This window comes from Electrophorus electricus, chromosome 6, assembly GCF_041902795.1.
Source record: "Electrophorus electricus isolate QZ-2024a chromosome 6, ASM4190279v1, whole genome shotgun sequence".
Classification (NCBI taxonomy): Eukaryota; Metazoa; Chordata; class Actinopteri; order Gymnotiformes; family Gymnotidae; genus Electrophorus; species Electrophorus electricus.
Genome location: NC_137502.1, coordinates 25144224 through 25161969, shown reverse-complemented (window position 1 = coordinate 25161969; position 17746 = coordinate 25144224). Strand labels below are relative to the sequence as shown.

At 41.5% G+C, this 17746-nt stretch overlaps 2 protein-coding genes across 5 annotated transcripts in view; both read left to right on the top strand.

Moving 5' to 3' along the window:
- The first annotated feature begins 1729 nt into the window (after positions 1-1729).
- Positions 1730-8381, top strand: vmn2r1 (vomeronasal 2, receptor 1). The gene is made up of 6 exons (XM_027029074.3): positions 1730-2078; positions 3423-3714; positions 4171-5043; positions 5265-5492; positions 5955-6078; positions 6529-8381. Exons 1-6 carry the CDS (start codon positions 1837-1839, stop codon positions 7605-7607), a joined length of 2838 nt encoding a protein of 945 aa, XP_026884875.2. The 5' UTR covers positions 1730-1836; the 3' UTR covers positions 7608-8381.
- A 656-nt stretch (positions 8382-9037) lies between these two features.
- Positions 9038-17746, top strand: part of kcnab1a (potassium voltage-gated channel subfamily A regulatory beta subunit 1a) — a 100758-nt gene continuing 92049 nt past the window's right edge. The window contains exons 1-3 of one of the 4 annotated variants that reach the window (XM_081716100.1): positions 9109-9162; positions 9269-11733; positions 15291-15387. In XM_081716100.1, coding sequence (XP_081572226.1) covers positions 11667-11733; positions 15291-15387 — 164 coding nt within the window. In that variant the 5' untranslated portion in view covers positions 9109-9162; positions 9269-11666. Of the gene's footprint in view, positions 9163-9268; positions 11734-15285; positions 15388-17746 lie in introns of those variants that run through there. The other 3 variants (XM_035525808.2, XM_035525809.2, XM_081716099.1) reach the window with 3 other exon arrangements.

Below are 17746 nucleotides of genomic sequence, written 5' to 3'. Positions count from 1 at the left end.
ATAGAGGGTGAGGAAGAATTCTGTGGAAAGTGCCTAAAACTGCACACTGGCAAGTCCCGACGTTCGTCACACACTCTCGTAACTCTACATTTTACATTTAAGTTGCGATGTGATTCATGAATAATTCACAGTAGTTACTGAATAATATGCCTTATCATTGATAACTCAGAAAGAAAGAAAGAAAGAAAGAAAGAAAGAAAGAAAGAAAGAAAGATCGGAAGTTAATTGGACGCTCCCACTTTTAATATTTACTGCAAAATCTTTCTCAGCAGCTAAAATTCAGCTACTTCTACTGACAGCTTCATTCAGCTGTAGATTCAGTGCATGTAGCCTTAGCTCTGAAATGGTTTTTGTTTGTTTTAAAAAGCGTCTGTTATATTTCATGATTAGCAGAGATCGTGGAAAGCAATAGGAATATGGAACACAATTCTTTTTAGTGTTTGTGTGCGTGCGTGCGTGCGTGCGCGTATTACTCTGCCCGAATCACAGGGAGAATTCTTCATCTTACACATTTTTTAAATGTTTAAAACAATGTACCTAGAAGATGTGAGCTTGACCCTATTTATGTATATGAAACAATTATATACATACGCATCGAAACACAACATTAACATTTCTGTCCTAACCTCAGACTTACGTGTATAAAGCCTTTGCGACATATTTGTTTTCCATAGCAAACTGCGGCCTAGTAACTGACAAATCTGTCATATTCAGTAAATGTGTTACCGTAGTGCTAATCTCAGGCCCTCAACCCTCTCCCTATCTGCTCCCTCCATCATCTCCTCCTCCTGTCCCCTGCTTCTTAAGTCTGATCTCACTTCTTTGTATACGAACCTACTAGCACCGGCATACATTCTCTACGTACACCATATCCCTACTTCATAAACATAAATATGAACATACTGCTATGGTTATTAACGCCACTGCTACTTTAGTTATTGTTTGCCTCTGGGCTGGGAGGCAGGTGCGCAGTTCCGCACTGACTGAAGGGCGTGTAGTGACACGTTACCGGTAAAAACAGCGCCGTCCCGGAGGATGCGGGGACGGTGTTTCAAAGCCAGCTAGGCTGCAGCACAGCAAGAGAGGCTCACGCGTAATGACCGAGAGGACTCCGTTCGTTTATATTGATCCTAATTAAATTAAAGCCTTCAGCATTTTGTTACTGTGTCAATAGCACGCAACCGGTGTGCCAACGGCCCCTTGCTATTATTATTATTATTATTATTATTATTATTATTATTATTGGTGGTGGTGGTTTTGGTGGTGGTGTTGGTGTTGTTGTGTCTTGATCTATGGTGGAAGAATACAGGTTCTAAAAGTATATAAGTAGAACTAACTTCATGAAATGTTGCTAACGAAAGTTATGCCTGCTATCAAAGTACAAATACTCGGAAATTGTATTTAAATATTTAAATGAAGTATTTGTAGTCTATAAGGCTTCATCCCTGCATTCAATTTGTCGTTGATAAAATAAAAGCAAACGATAACCACCTTTTTCACATTCTTAGCTTTACACTGGGACACGTGTACCAAAGTGAAAACGATTATAACTCCAAACCCACCAATGGAAAAAGCATACGTACTAAGTTATAAGAAGGCTAGTAGGTCATATGGTGACTAGGACGTTAAAGGGTAACAGAATCAAGCACATTTAATCTGTTTTACTATAAGACACGGATAAGTTTGTTTTGATGGAGTTGCGTTATGTCTTATGGGATGAACTCCCATGAGAAGTGATGGGGGACGAAGCGTTAGTAATGCCAGTGCCGGTACAATTCCAAACACCCGTACAGACCAAAGAGGTGTATACGTTTTTCTAGAAGTTCTCACACTAAAATGGCATTTTTTGCTTTTACCGCGAAATATCGCCTGTTACTGAGATTGTGCGTGGTCTCGTTGTTTTGCGCACACGCTGCCGGAGAGGCGACCTGCAAACTAAAGGCGAAGTTCAATCTCAATGGCTACAAGAACATTGAGCGGAAGAAAGTGATTCTAGGAGGAATGTTCGCTGTGCACAATCGACTTGCGTCAACCGACAGCAATAGTTCATCGATCCCAGTATCATCTGGGTGTGAATGGTAAGGTCGCCATAAAAGTAGCTCACAGAGTTACGCTTAAAATGCAATTCAAGCAGCAGCCATCCGAACGAAAAACAAAGCCCGAAACTATATGCACCGACTTTAACGCGTGTGTAAATCCAATTGGCTTATTTTAACGCTTTTGTTATGTGCCCGAAACGTTTTTAAGCTGTGGTATAAAGAAACGACCACTTTTTAGCGATATGGTTAAAGCCAATAGAAAGACATGAAATATTTGTGGAATTCTTATGCACCGCGGTAACTAAAGTTGTATGTGGTTTAAAGTCACAAAAGTGCGCGTCTTATCATCCTGCGAAGAGCTTTTATATCAGACTATACTTATCAGACTATTATAGTTAATTCGCTAAAGTATTTATTTGTTAGACCAATGTAATTCACCACTGCAGGTGGAACTGCCTACTTTCGTTGTGTTACAGCGACATCTAGTGACAGTATTGAAACACATCTGGTAAAACCAACTATGTAGCACTACAGGCTGGACCAAATCCAAACGATAGGCACTTAACACCAGATTGTTACTGGGCTTTACCTATAATCTCAGTGGTATGAAATCTTGCCCTTTTGATCTCAGCAATAGTTTTATATGCAGCAAATATAATGCCTGAACCCACTGCAATTTTTATTGTAAAACAAAAACAACAAATAACTTTTCCTTCTTTAACATGACCTTGCAACTAAGGTTACTTTCTGTATAAGGTAATACTCCATTTTGTACACCTGGCTAGAGGTGGCATGACAAAACAAAAACAAACAAAAAAATAGACAAAAATGTTTTATGGTCTGATGAGCCCAAAGTTAGTAATCACTCAAAAGGTAAGCCATCCGAATGATGGGAACCCAATGGTTGATTCAGAGTAGACTATTAAATAATATATGATATAAATATATAAATAATGGCTGTGTGTTTCAGATACCAGCTGTGTGTTTCTAAGAATGAATCCATATCACCAACATTCACTGATTCACTGACATAAAAGTTACAGTGCTCTGATTCTTGGTATGTATAAATACCAGAATGTGCTTCATGTTAACTATCAGAAAATGATGGTTTTGGGTTTGGCCACTGCACACTGCTCATTCCACACGAGCATGCCACTTCACCACACACACTGGCCTTGCTATGAGTTTTCACCATGTAGATTATTGGATGTAGGGGAGTAAATCTCACAACTAAAAATCAAAAACAAAACAAGCAAACAAACAAAAACATTGGTGCTCTGTAATACTGCAGGAACACTGAAGCCAGCATCACAGAAAGCCTTTGTGGGGACTCCTCCACAACCAATAGCCAGTTACCTGTTTTTATCTCTTAATTGCTTTAAGGTTCAACTTCCGTACATTCCGCTGGACTCAGACGATGCTGTTTGCTATTAATGAGATCAATAAAAAGGACAACCTGTTACCTGACACAGAGCTGGGGTACGTTATTTACGACTCATGCTTCACAATCTCGAAAGCGGTGGAGGGCACTCTGACCTACCTGACCGGCCAGGATGAGGCGGTGCCCAATTATCGCTGCGGGGACGGCGCTCCACTGGCCGCGCTGGTTGGGGCGGGAGGCTGTGACCTGTCTGTCGCCACAGCTCGAATTCTTGGCCTCTACTATTTTCCGCAGGCAAGTATTAGGTGAATTAATAACTGGACTGCTGTCTGTATTGATATATATATATATATATATATATATATATATATATATATATATATATATATATATATATATATATATATATATATATATATATATATATATATATATAGCTGTTTTTAAAACTGTTTTCAGGAAGCAACATACATTGTCTGGCTGTGGTAAATAAGCTCATATTCTCTCATCTCCCATAATGTTTTATATAATAATCTATATTGTAATGGGAGTAGAGACTACTTGTCTTAGGTCAACACAACCACGCTGGGTACGAGATTATGTCCAACAATTAAATGAGACAGTTTTTATATTCTTCACAGAAAATTCTAGAAGCACTACTGGCTAGATAATTGTCGACAAAACCTGTTCTTTGGGATAGCTTCAGAGATCCGATACCAGGCCTTACTATCTGCATCTCTGCCATCTCAGGTGAGCTACTCGTCCTCGTGCTCAGAGCTGGAGAGCAGGTTCCAGTACCCCACTTTCCTCCGCACCATCCCCAGCGACGAGCACCAATCGGTGGCCATGGCCCAGCTGGTGCTCCGCTTCGGCTGGACCTGGGTGGGCACCATTGCCTCGGACGACGACTACGGCAAGTACGGCATCAAACGCTTCAAGGAGGTGGTGGAGGAGGCTGGAGTGTGCATCTCCTTTTCGGAGACCCTCCCCAAGTTCGTTGCGCCCGAGAGCATCCAGCGCATCGTGCGCACAGTGCTGGACTCCACGGCAAAGATCGTGGTGGTGTTCTCCTCTGACGTAGACCTGAGCCCCCTGGTGGAGGTGCTGCTGCAGAACAATGTCACCAACCGCACGTGGATCGCCAGCGAGTCATGGGTGACGTCAGCCCTCATCTCGAAGCAGGCGGACGTGCTCTCCACACTGGGCGGCACGCTGGGCTTTGCCATCCAGCGTGCCGACATCCCAGGCCTGCGTGAGCACCTGCTCAGCATCGACCCCTACCAGGACGCATTGACGGAGGAGTTCTGGGAGACGGCCTTCAGCTGCACGCTCAGCTATGGACGGGCGCTGAGGAACGCCCGCGCTGTCAGGGAGGCGGGGAACGCCACAGCGTCGCGGGCCACCACCAATGCCTTGCCGGACGGCCTGTGCACAGGGAAGGAGAACCTGGAGAAGCTGAACAACACGTACTTGGACGTGTCGCAGCTCAGGCTGACGTACAACGTGTATAAGGCGGTGTACGCCGTGGCTTACGCCCTGCACCACCTGGAACACTGCGAGAATGGGAGCGGCCCTTTCCAGGATCGCTCATGTGCTGACATCACTAAGTTTGAGCCCTGGCAAGTAAGTGTCCACACCCATACACCTACTTTTAATGCATTTAATGCATTACATAGATGCATATAACCCCACACCTGACCCTAGCTGTAACCTGAGTAACCAGAACATGTATCTTATCAGGTAGCTCTCTGGTTTTCCTACATAGTCAGAACACACACACACACACACACACGGACACACGGACACACACAAATCTTGGTCTAACACCATTCTCTCCTCCCTAGTTGATGTACTACTTGAAAAATCTGCGCTTCAACGTACCTCATACCGGAGAGGAGATATTCTTCAATGACGGGGAAGTTCCAGGGTTTTATGAGATCCTTAACTGGCAGAGGGATGCGAATGGAGGGGTGACATACGCCCACGTTGGATACTATAATAGTACTGCGTCCACAACTGAAAAGTTGATCCTAGACAACTCTTCGATCATATGGCATAATGATGTATTGCAGGTCAGTGAGCACAGTTATTTACACCTCCAAGTGAACATTAGGCCCTGGAAAGTTAAACAACTGATAACATGTTAGAACATATTGAAACATAGAGTCATTCATGACAGAGAAAATGTTGCATGTATAGCCCTGCAAATCGTGAGCCCATCAGAACATGTTATTTGAAGGTGGATCAGGTCAGCTCGGGTCGGACTGGGTCGGACTGGCATGTTCAGACAAAAGCGCGAGATCGTAAGGCAGTTGTAATCCTTAGAAAAGAAGTGACTTCTAATGCTGATTATTCCCATGTCTGCCCCCTCCTCTGCCTCTGGTCAAGCACATCAGAGTGCTACACATGTGAACAAGCAGCATGAGACATATGGGACATATGGGGAACTTTAGAACTTTGTACACGTTCAAAAATCCTCTTTTCCCTCCTGTTGCTGGTCCTGCTCCATGTCGCCCCCTCCTGTTGGTCTGCAGCCACCGCGCTCTGTGTGCAGTGAGAGATGCCAGCCTGGTACCAGAATGGGGATCAGGCAGGGGGAGCCCGTCTGCTGTTTTGATTGCATCCCCTGTGCCGACGGAGAGATTTCCAACACAACAGGTCATTATCTACTCTATACAGGCTAAATCATGTATATATACATTCAGCCTGAATCATTGTGTGTGTGATTTACTGGTCAATTCAATGATAATTTTGAAGGCTAAAAAGGGTGTGTGCCTATTGTCACTGATGAGTCAATTCAGTACAACAAATATAGACATATATTTAATATAGATCAAAATTAGAGCCACAATAAGGGTATTTAGCTGCATCAGATTAGAGGATGAATTATGGAAATACATCCATAATGGAAGTAGAGCTGTCTTAAGAATATGCTTAAGAAATATCTTTACGTGAAGAAACAATCATATATAACAAAAAATCATTTAAGCAACAACAAACAACCACAAACAGAAAAATGTGAATAGCTTATGTGAGCCACATTTCAGTAAACCGATGTGTGTTGTGTCTTCCTACGACGGTCTTCCATGCATGTGCGCTGTCTAACAGATGCTAGGGGTTGTATCCAGTGCGAGGAGGACTACTGGTCCAACACCAACCACGACGCCTGCGTCCTGAAGACTATTGAGTTCCTGGGCTTTGGCGAGCCCCTGGGGATCACTCTGATCGCCATCGCCGTGTTCGGCGCTCTCCTGACCATGGTGGTGGGCGTGGTCTTCCTGAAGCACCTGACCACACCCTTGGTGCAGGCCAATGATGCATTGTTGAGCTTCACCCTGCTACTGGCACTGACGATCACGTTCCTCTGCTCAATCGTGTTTCTGGGAGAGCCGCAGCGCTGGTCCTGCATGACCAGCCAGGTGGCGCTAGCAGTGGGCTTTGCCCTCTGCCTCTCCTCGCTCATGGGCAAAGCCGCCTTGCTGATGCTCAGGGCGAGGGCCGTCAAGGCAGCCAAGACGGCCGCCAAGGCAGCTAAGGTGGCGGCAGCAGCCTCTGAGGACAGCCCCGACACGACGGCCATAGCGCCAGCCCCGCCCCCGAAGAACGATGTGGACCCGATCCGGCCCGGCCAGCAGAGGGTGATAGCGGCGGTCTGCACGCTGGTGCAGGTGGCGGCCTGCACCGTCTGGCTTGTGCTGCTGCCGCCACACCCGGTGAAGAACACAGCCGCCCAGAACATCAAGATCATCCTGGAGTGTGACCCAGGTAACATCGTCTTCATCTGCGCCGTGTTCGGCTACGACGTGCTCCTGGCCGTGCTCGCCTTCACCTTCGGCTTCGTCGCACGCCGTCTGGAGGACCACTTCAGTGAGGGCAAGTGCATCACCTTCGGCATGCTGGTGTTCTTCATCGTCTGGATCTCCTTCGTGCCTGCCTACCTGAGCACACGCGGCAAGTTCATGGTGGCCGTGCAGATCTTCGCCATCCTGGCCTCCAGCTTTGGCCTTCTGGCCTGCATCTTCCTGCCCAAGTGCTACGTGCTGCTTGTGAAGCCTGAGAGGAACAAAGAGGAGCTGGTGATGCCGAGGCCCAAACTCCGCGACGCCGCCGCCGGCACTGGCACATCGGCCTCACTTGCCACTGTCACCAATGGCACCACCATGTCCACGGTATCTGTGAGCAACTGAAGGTGGGCCACGCCCTCTTGCTTGCATCATTTCCTTGCATGACTGATCACTTTCTCTCCTCTGGGACTTTATTTTTCAACAAAATTGCAGCTTAAACACATAAACTGAATTTGAGAAGGGACAAAATACTATAAAATAATGGTGTTTGAAATGACTAGGTTTCTTCTCAGGGATGATAAAATGAATTACATCTACTACCACTCAAATGTTTGGACATAGCTAGTCTTAATTTATTTATTTCTAACACTTTTGACATTTTAGGAAAACAGTGAATGTATCAAAACAATGAAATAATACATTATTCTATGTTAAACAAATACTGACTGACTTAGATTTTAGATTCCTTACTTTGTTGTAAGATTGTTAGATTCCCTTTACTTTGTTGAGATTAACCAGCTTCATGAGGCAGCCTTAAAGAAGTCATGAAGTCTTAAAAAAATTCTCACTCATGCTGAGCACTTGTAGGGATTAAAGTTTTCCACTATTGTTTATTTGGTTATATTTTCAAGAACTGAATGCAAATAATTGTGGTATAGGTTTAATCATATTTTTAAATGTGATTATGACACTAAGGTTCATTTGTACTCTGTAATAATATGGATAATATCTACCATAGTGTGGAACACCGAGAATGGCTTGCTGCACATTTACTCATCTTACATGGAAATCTTGAGCTGCATTTTACACAATAGAAAGAATATGACAGCAGTTTCACTTATTTTGCATCAGGCACTGTCAGTTCTTTTCCTATTGAAAAAGCAATAAAATTGTTTCATGGCAGATCTCTTTGCCTCGTGAAGTACATTGTTCCACTCCAAACACTCTGGTGAAAAGAAGCGACTTTCTGTGTTTTCATCTCCTCTCCCTTGGCAACCGCTGGCGGGGGGTGATTAATCCTACACATGAAGATCTGCCACACGAGTGTTCTGCAGCTCAGAAGCATCCGGAGCAGAAACTGACAGGCACCGCTGTTAAGAAGACTACGTCACTGCACTAAAACACACTGCCGCGATCTCCCTCGGGGGGGTCCGGGTGTCACCAGCCTTTCCCACAGTGAACAGGAAAGGCTGTGTACTAAGACCACAATTTCCTAGCAAAATATAGTAGAAAAAAAAAAAGAATAGGAAAATAGCATGCGAAAAAAGTTTGCGAACTATGACTTATGAGATTGACAGAATGGGGTACTGGAAGGGTTCTAAAGAGCATACAAGTGTTCCTAGAACTGTGTGGTTAAATAAATCTACTGTCCTGGCAACCTGTGGCATTTTCCAAGTGTGAGCTAAGGGTGTGTGTCTGTGTGTGTGTGGGGGGTGGGGGTTGGGGGTCTTTTGTGGTACTACTTTAGATGTGTGATGATGTTGTTCTGTAACAGGATATGTAACAACACACTCTCTGTAATGGCAGGCCTTGAATGCCTGAGGAGGACGAGGGTGCATGTGTGTGGGTGCGTGCGTGGGCGTGTGAACAAACTGTAGTAGCTTGGAGACTGATTGGCTACAGAGCCCTAGGATGGCCAAGTAAGAAGGGACAAACAACAGTGGTCTGATCCACAGAGGTAAGCGTTTAATATGCCTGTTAATATTAATGAATAAGTATCAAGGAATTACAGGTACAGGTTATCTCCATCTGGTTGGGTGACATTTTAAATGTGATTACACTAGAGGGAAGAGTTACTAGTTGGTGCCAACCCATCTAACAAGAAGGTGACTTTACCCACTGTATGGGTGTGTGAGTGTGTGCGCGAGAGGGAAAGAGAGAGCACTAACATGGACTGGAAGCCTGAAATGAAGGTGCTCTCTAAAGTAAGAATATCCAGCCGCACTCTTTGAGGTCTTTGGTGTTTATAGTTTAGCACAGTTTGGGGTTCTCCTTGCTTGGATACACCTGGTTCAGCTCACCAGTTAAGTGTCATGTCCAGGAGGTGTGTTTGACGAGGAAAATCTGCCCTGGATTCTGGCCCTCAACAGCTGGAAACTGTCATCTGCTGCAGATGTTCCAAGAAAATAAATCATAGCAGAAGTAAAAATTAATGCTTGCATTGTTGAATCGACTCTTTCGGTATTCATATCTATTCAACTGGACATATATAAACACTGTAGGTTAATTCGACACTAAAAAATGCACTGATAGTTCACAGTATAACCTCCACATGCAAAACAGTACAATACTGTTAGATAGCTATGCAAATATACAAAGCAGAGATCAATAACCTAAACCTGTTCTCTGTCCTGTGTTACTTGGCTACATTACACTGGAGGTCCTTTGTTAGAGAGGAGAGACTTCTGTAAAAAAGTCTGCAACTCGTCAGTGTTAAAGGAAATTGCACACATTCACTCCTAACAGATGTACCTCAGCAGACAGCTCTCTACATTGAAAAGTAAAATGTTCAATTAGATGTTATATTACACATTATATTAATATTCAAATGTGATTAGATGATTTAAAAAAAAATAAGAAATCTCTAAAACCCTTTAAAATATTGAGAAAACTGCTATCAATAATCTGTTATCAATAATTTGTGAAATCTAAAATATTTTGATATTTGTATGCTTACTCAATATAGTGCGGCAAAAAAACATGACATGGCTTTCTTAGATTGTAGTCTTATCATCTCAAAATAACCCCAATGACAATGGAGTTTTTTAAAGAGGACAGAACAATGAAACAAGACAAATAAATATATATTATACTGTATATTATAATTAATATAGTGCAATAACTGTTGTAAGAGTACTGGTGTGTTAAACCAGTACTCTTACTTGCTATATACCATGTCATCTAGAATCTTTGTCCAAATTCTGTTTTACGTGTCTGCAGGGTTGGATGTGAGAGGGGAAGCCATCCCACCAGGAAAAATCACCTTTTAATCAGTTTTGTTATATGATACCACATAACATGTCTGTTATCAATAATTTGATTCTATCTATAAATGAGTTATTAAAACCGAATTACGATCAGTTAAAATATTAACGTCCATTTTGAATGCAAATTCGAGGAAGCTATCTGTTCTCTTTTGTCCCCTACGCAGTGGAGTATTTTGTTCAGTGCATGCAGTTCAGATTCCAACTTGCACGACATATTTAATATATCTCTACACATTCACCACACAGCTGACAGTTCAGCTAAAGCTTGCTACTCAGATACTAACACTGGAAATGTATCTGTGAGATTTACGTTGGACACGGGGCCCTGAAGTTAATGTCCTGCAGTAGGAATTTCCATAGCATACGAGGACCAACACTTCTGCAGGGACCAACACTGGGACCCTACTCCTAAAATGCTGGTTGCATATGGTGTTGTAAAACTGAATCCAGAGGTCATAACTATACTCCAGTACAACTGAAATCTGATTACTTTTATATGTCACAAAGTGCTCATCCAACCCAGTCCTTGGAACTTAAACATGTGACTGAATGCAACTGCTAAAAAGAAGTGACCCTTTGAGCACAAAAAGCCCAGCTACAAAGACAGAGATTATAGCTCTATCCCCATGTGGTGTCAAAGGATTGGGGCAGACTGGACCGCCTTATTCAAGAGCACCCAGGTGTGCCACCAATCATTCATTGCAGAAGAATATTTCATTAGTGGCAGTGGACAAAATGGAAGGCACACTGGATGGGCTATTAGAGGCTGGAGTCATAGCCCAGGTCACTGAACCCAAAGCCTGAGTCAACAGGTTTCATGTCACAGAGCAGAGGAATGGGACATTACATGTGTGCCTAGATGCTTGCGAGCTAAACAAAGCAGTCCTCCGGCAAAAATTCTCCATCTCATCAACTGAAGACATGCTGTGCAAGCCGGCAGAAGAGAAAGTCTTTTCTATTTTAGATGGGAAGGATGGTTACTGGCAGGTGAACCTTGGCAGAGAGTCTTCATTCAAAACTCCCTGGTGGAGGAACAGATTCAGATGGTTACCTGGTTCAGATGGTTACAGATGGTTCAGCAATAGGCCTCCTAGTGAGGCGCTCCATGAGCGCAACTGTGAGACCTTCGGCGGCGTTGAACGGGTCCATGTAGTGGCCGATGACATCACCATAACAGCCGCTAAAAAGTGACAGCATGATGACATCGCGAGCAAAGATCAGGGGTCATATGATCAGAGCGAAAGGGGCAAAAGCGGATGAAAGTAAGTAAGCCTGCATTACAGCATCTCCTTGGTATTATGCAGAGCCTACAGACTGTCTCAGACTGTTTTATTAATACATGTATGGCATCATGGTATAACCTCCAGAAAGCCCCTGAACTCCAGAGGAGGCCATTGGAATTGCAGAAGTATAATCTCCATGCTGTTGCAGGCAGTGAGTGATTACCAGTCAGTATCAGTATTATATTAGTATTGTATTAGATTATCAGTATTTTCAGTGGCAGTATCAGTATTATATTAGATTATCAGTATTATCAGTGGCAGTATCAGTATTATATTAGAATTGTATTAGATTATCAGTATTTTCAGTGGCAGTATCAGTATTATATTAGTATTATATTAGATTATCAGTATTATCAGTGGCAGTATCAGTATTATATTAGAATTGTATTAGATTATCAGTATTTTCAGTGGCAGTATCAGTATTATATTAGATTATCAGTATTATCAGTGGCAGTATCAGTATTATATTAGTATTGTATTAGATTATCAGTATTTTCAGTGGCAGTATCAGTATTATATTAGAATTGTATTAGATTATCAGTATTTTCAGTGGCAGTATCAGTATTATATTAGATTATCAGTATTATCAGTGGCAGTATCAGTATTATATTAGAATTGTATTAGATTATCAGTATTTTCAGTGGCAGTATCAGTATTATATTAGTATTATATTAGATTATCAGTATTATCAGTGGCAGTATCAGTATTATATTAGAATTGTATTAGATTATCAGCATTATCAGTGGCAGTATCAGTATTATATTAGAATTGTATTAGATTATCAGTATTATCAGTGGCAGTATCAGTATTATATTAGAATTGTATTAGATTATCAGTATTTTCAGTGGCAGTATCAGTATTATATTAGAATTGTATTAGATTATCAGTATTTTCAGTGGCAGTATCAGTATTATATTAGATTATCAGTATTATCAGTGGCAGTATCAGTATTATATTAGTATTGTATTAGATTATCAGTATTATCAGTGGCAGTATCAGTATTATATTAGTATTGTATTAGATTATCAGTATTATCAGTGGCAGTATCAGTATTATATTAGAATTGTATTAGATTATCAGCATTATCAGTGGCAGTATCAGTATTATATTAGAATTGTATTAGATTATCAGTATTATCAGTGGCAGTATCAGTATTATATTAGTATTGTATTAGATTATCAGTATTATCAGTGGCAGTATCAGTATTATATTAGAATTGTATTAGATTATCAGCATTATCAGTGGCAGTATCAGTATTATATTAGAATTGTATTAGATTATCAGTATTATCAGTGGCAGTATCAGTATTATATTAGTATTGTATTAGATTATCAGTATTATATTAGTATTGTATGAGATTATTAGTATTATCAGTAGCAGGGCAGTCAAGGCTCCACTGAGATTCCAGGATTATTGCAATGGACACCGGTCAAGGTTGCACTGATGGGTTTATGTGCCAGCAACCTCTAACCCTTCCCATTCACACCCACCTGTTAAACATAAATATAAAATAAAACGGTGAGGATATGGTTGGAGAACAGGACTTAAATAATTAAATAAATCATGCATTGAACAGCAATGCATTAGAACTGTTTAAATAATTCTAAGATTGTTTTCTGGCTTTGGTACAGTTATGATATGCATACAGTGCCTATTATTAATAAAGCATTGCTCCTTGTTATGAGAGGAAAAAGTATAGATAAATATAGAAATTAGATCATCGTAAAATGTCCAAATTATCCATGTTCTCTCACTCTGCCACATTTGATTTTATTAAAGAAAATTAAAGTAAGTTGGTTTGCCATCGTTGCTACCATAGCTAACATGATCTATAATCCTTTCTGGCAGCTCCACTACCATTCAGCTTGTCAAATGGAGTGAAATAGTGAAATCATAAAATACAGATGATTTAGCACCTAATATCTGTGCACAAATTCGAAATGTTTACTTCAGAATTCTGCAGAGAGCCGCTAACAGTAGTTTTATGCAGTGCTATGAAGGTAATTATGTTGCAATTAGAATTAGAACCTGTTGGACCTGATCTGAACTTCTATCTATAAAATCTATAGTTGCATTTTTAATGTGAGAACTTGTAAACTATAATTTGGACTTGTATCTTCAATGTGAGAACTTGTAAAATAAAATCTGTACTTGTATTTTGAATGTGACAACTTGTAAATTAAAATTTGTATCTGTTATTAATGTAAGAGCTAGTAAATTAACAATTTGAATGTGAATGTTAAAATTGCAGCTCACAACCTTTTAAACATAACAGTAGAACTTCAGATCTGCCAGCCTTGACTTTTGGAACACTTCTCACAGTAGACTTGTTGCAAAACTGATTTGTACACTTGTACACTTTGTGGTGAGACCAAAACTAGGGCGTGGTAGAGGGGGTGACACATAATCCCAGACCTTTGTTGCTAATAGTGCAAGCGTGAAAAGTGGAATTAATGAATCAGTATTAAAATACGATCAAAATAGTCAATTGGTGAAAAGGTTGAACTGTAACAACTTACAGACACAATAGATAGATTTACAGACACTGTATTTAATGCCATTTGGTCCATACATGGCTCACATCTGCAGTTCAGGTGTGATTGACAGGAGGATTTTGTGATGGCCATGGTAATCTGACCTGCAATGCTTACAGTCTGGGAAGTACAATGCATGTTCCGGAGACCACTAGAGTGTGTGAAGCATGGCACATGAGTGTCTCATACCAGCAACCTCACACCACCACCAAGTGTAAAGTGTGCATGAGGGTGAATGAGTGTGTGATGGAGGGTCAGTGCAGAATCCAGTTTCACTGAATGAATTATTAAATTAATGCTAATTTAATTTATCTAGGTTATGTATTAAACTCATATCAATTATCTAAGGGCTTCTAGCATTTTTAAAGCTGACCACCTATTGCTTTTACATGGATGCATTATCTCTGTGACACAGATTGAAGAAATATGTGCAATTTGAAGTTTGAAAAGTAGCACAGCCTACTATTAAAAAGGGGCACTTTAACAAACTGATCAAATGACAATCAGCCTAACTGAATTTAGCTACAGCCTTTGTACACAAAGACCTCACTTACTGCGTCTTCCCTGTATCACCATCATGCATTTACCCTGCACTGTTGAAAGTTAAGTAATGCGTCTACATTGGAAATAGCTCAAGGCTCGGCCCACAGAGACGGATGGATTACGGTTGGCACGCTGGTAGCTGAGTAATCATCGCCTGCCGTTTGATTGCACGCCCTAGGTGTTTGATCTTGCTCCGCGCAGGTCGTGTAGTTTAGAATTATCCCACGCCGTGAGTTGATCACTCTCTGCAATTGTCACCAACACTGAACTCCACTTATAAATCTGACTGACTTGGAAAATCGATGGTAAAAAAAAAAAAAAAAAACTAAAAACATTTGGGGTTTTTTATCCATCACAATAATACATGAACTGGGCTGCATGCTACATTCTGTATAAGGCTGTGATTCAAATAAATTTCACAGGTGTGTTATAACATTATGGTTCAAATTAACTCCATAGGTGTGTCCCGTGACTGGCGAGGGTATGAGATGGCTGCAGAAACAGGCTTGTCAGGTTATGCCCGTGGAGACTGTAGACCGTTGCCGATGCGCTACAGGTAGGCCATCTAAAATATTTAGAGGTCTATTTACGGGACCAACATCACCAACCGACGAGTACGTAAGTGCAGTGGCCAAAGACAGACTGCTGCGTGACGTTAACAGTCCACAACCCCTCCCTGCCCTCTTTATAGGGCACCATGCTGTTGCTACTTTGCTGATATTGTTCTCTCACTATTCTGTTGCTCTTATTCTGTCCCTTTGTGCTTAATGGTGTGATCTTCGTTGATGCATTATAGAGTGACCTGGAGCTCTCCAAAGGCACTTTATAAATAAAATGCATTATTATCATTGTTATATGGATTAAACTGTGTGCACCAAATGGTACTGTGTAAGGTTGTAGAGTGATTAATTAGCATGCTCACCCCAATTCTACCCCTACCCCTAACCTTTAACTCATATGGATTTACTGTGGATGTCACCGATGAATGAACACTCAGTGTTTTAGTTCACCTGTGTTTTGTTTGTTTTTTAGTTAGTTCTATCGATAATTTAATGAGTTCTGGGGGTATTGCTCAATAACACTGAGAGCAAAAAAAACGTATTTGCTCCTCAAAAGTAGGAGGGAGAATTACCTGGACTGCCAAAACAACACGCAGAAGTCGGCGTTAAAATCTCAATGTGGAATTTGTTCCCAGGTGCCCAGTCTGTGCTACTCGGAGGCCATAAACTCACAGTGACGTAAATCTGGCTACACGCAGGCTGCTGTACTCTTCACCCCAGCCTAGGCCCTTAGGGCATTATGAGATATGAGAAAGGCTCATGTGACTAACCTTTGAAATCAGCGTAGTTTGTGGCTGCTCACAGCTGTTGTATGAGAATCTCTAATTGAATTTTCCTGAGGTTGTTTGAGGATGCCATCAGCCACGTTATGCCCACATAAACTCCAGCTCATCAGTCTTCTGTTTTCTTTCGCTCGTCCCCATTGTACTGCATGCTGAGAGTGGAGGCCACGTGCAACCCCCCACCCCTCTAGCGGGTGATCATGACTGCTTTTTGGAGCACATTATGGGCAGAACAGAGAGCCCATCTGCTTACTTACCTCCAGAAGGACGGGCTACACAAATGAGGGTAATTCTCTCCCCTGACTTCTCTCACGCCGCTCAGTTGCTGAAGTGAGCTGATGTAAGAGTTGGATAAAAGTATCAAATCCAGCCACTCCTCTATAAGGAGTCGTGTGCACACAGTAAAGGATCATTTACTAGGTTAGCGCTTCCTGCTCTGAGATATACAACATGCAGAGGAGGTTATTTGTGGGTTATATGTGCAGGTTTCCAGGCCTGTTCTCAGGAAGTAAATTGTACTGACTGTGTGTATTGGAAATCTTGGTCATCCTGAAATGTAACAATAATTCAGAACTATGGCAAAAAAAAGTAAACATGGAAAGTTGATAAATGATTTACAAAATCCTGCTATAGTGTTCTTTATTAATATTTTTAAACAAATATCTTCTCACTATCAATCGTGTTTTATCTAAACAATCGTGTTTTATTTAATGCTCTCTTTGTCATGGAGAAACGATTTATCAGTTGTACACCTGTAGCTCATCTGATTGGCTGATAAAGAGCAGGTGTTGTGAGCCGAGTCGTTATCCATGGCCTCGTCATGGCGTAGCAGAGCCTCTGTTACTGATCGTGTCACATGTCACTGAATATGACACCAAGGTGAAACCAGGTGATACAGCTGCATATCTGTCCGTATGCATGATGGACCTGCTATGTTTCACTCACTCTCTTTCTCACTCTCTCTCTGTCTCTCTCACTCTCTGTCTCTCTCACTCTCTCTGTCGCTCACTCTCAAGTTCAAGTTTGGTTTATTTGTCACATACATAGTCATACACAGTCATACACAGTATAACTCGCAGCGAAATGGTCTGTCTCTCTCTCTGTCTCTCTCACTCTGTCTCACTCCCTCTCTGTCTCTCTCTCTGTCTCACTTTCTGTCTGTCTCGCTCTCTGTCTCTCTCACTCTCTGTCCCACACTTTCTCTGTCTCTCTCACTCTCTGTCTCTTTCACTTTCTCCTTGCTTTCTTTCTGTCTGTTTTACTAATATATAATATTTTATATTATATATTATATTTAATATATGTAATAATATATTATATTATATATTTTTGACCTGCATGTTAAGGTGCCACATCTGCCGATGCTGATTAAAACATTATCTAATGAGGGTTTCTCTTTAAACAGTTCAAAACTGAGCAGTGTTCTTTTTTCATTACATGGTATAGAGCTGTTATTCCTTTAGCTGTACATTGCTTAAATCAAGTGACCAGTTTATTCAGTGTAAAGTCCAAGTCAAATGCTCACCATTAAAGAGTTACAATATCTCCCTCTAGTCTCCCATATTTTAAGAGT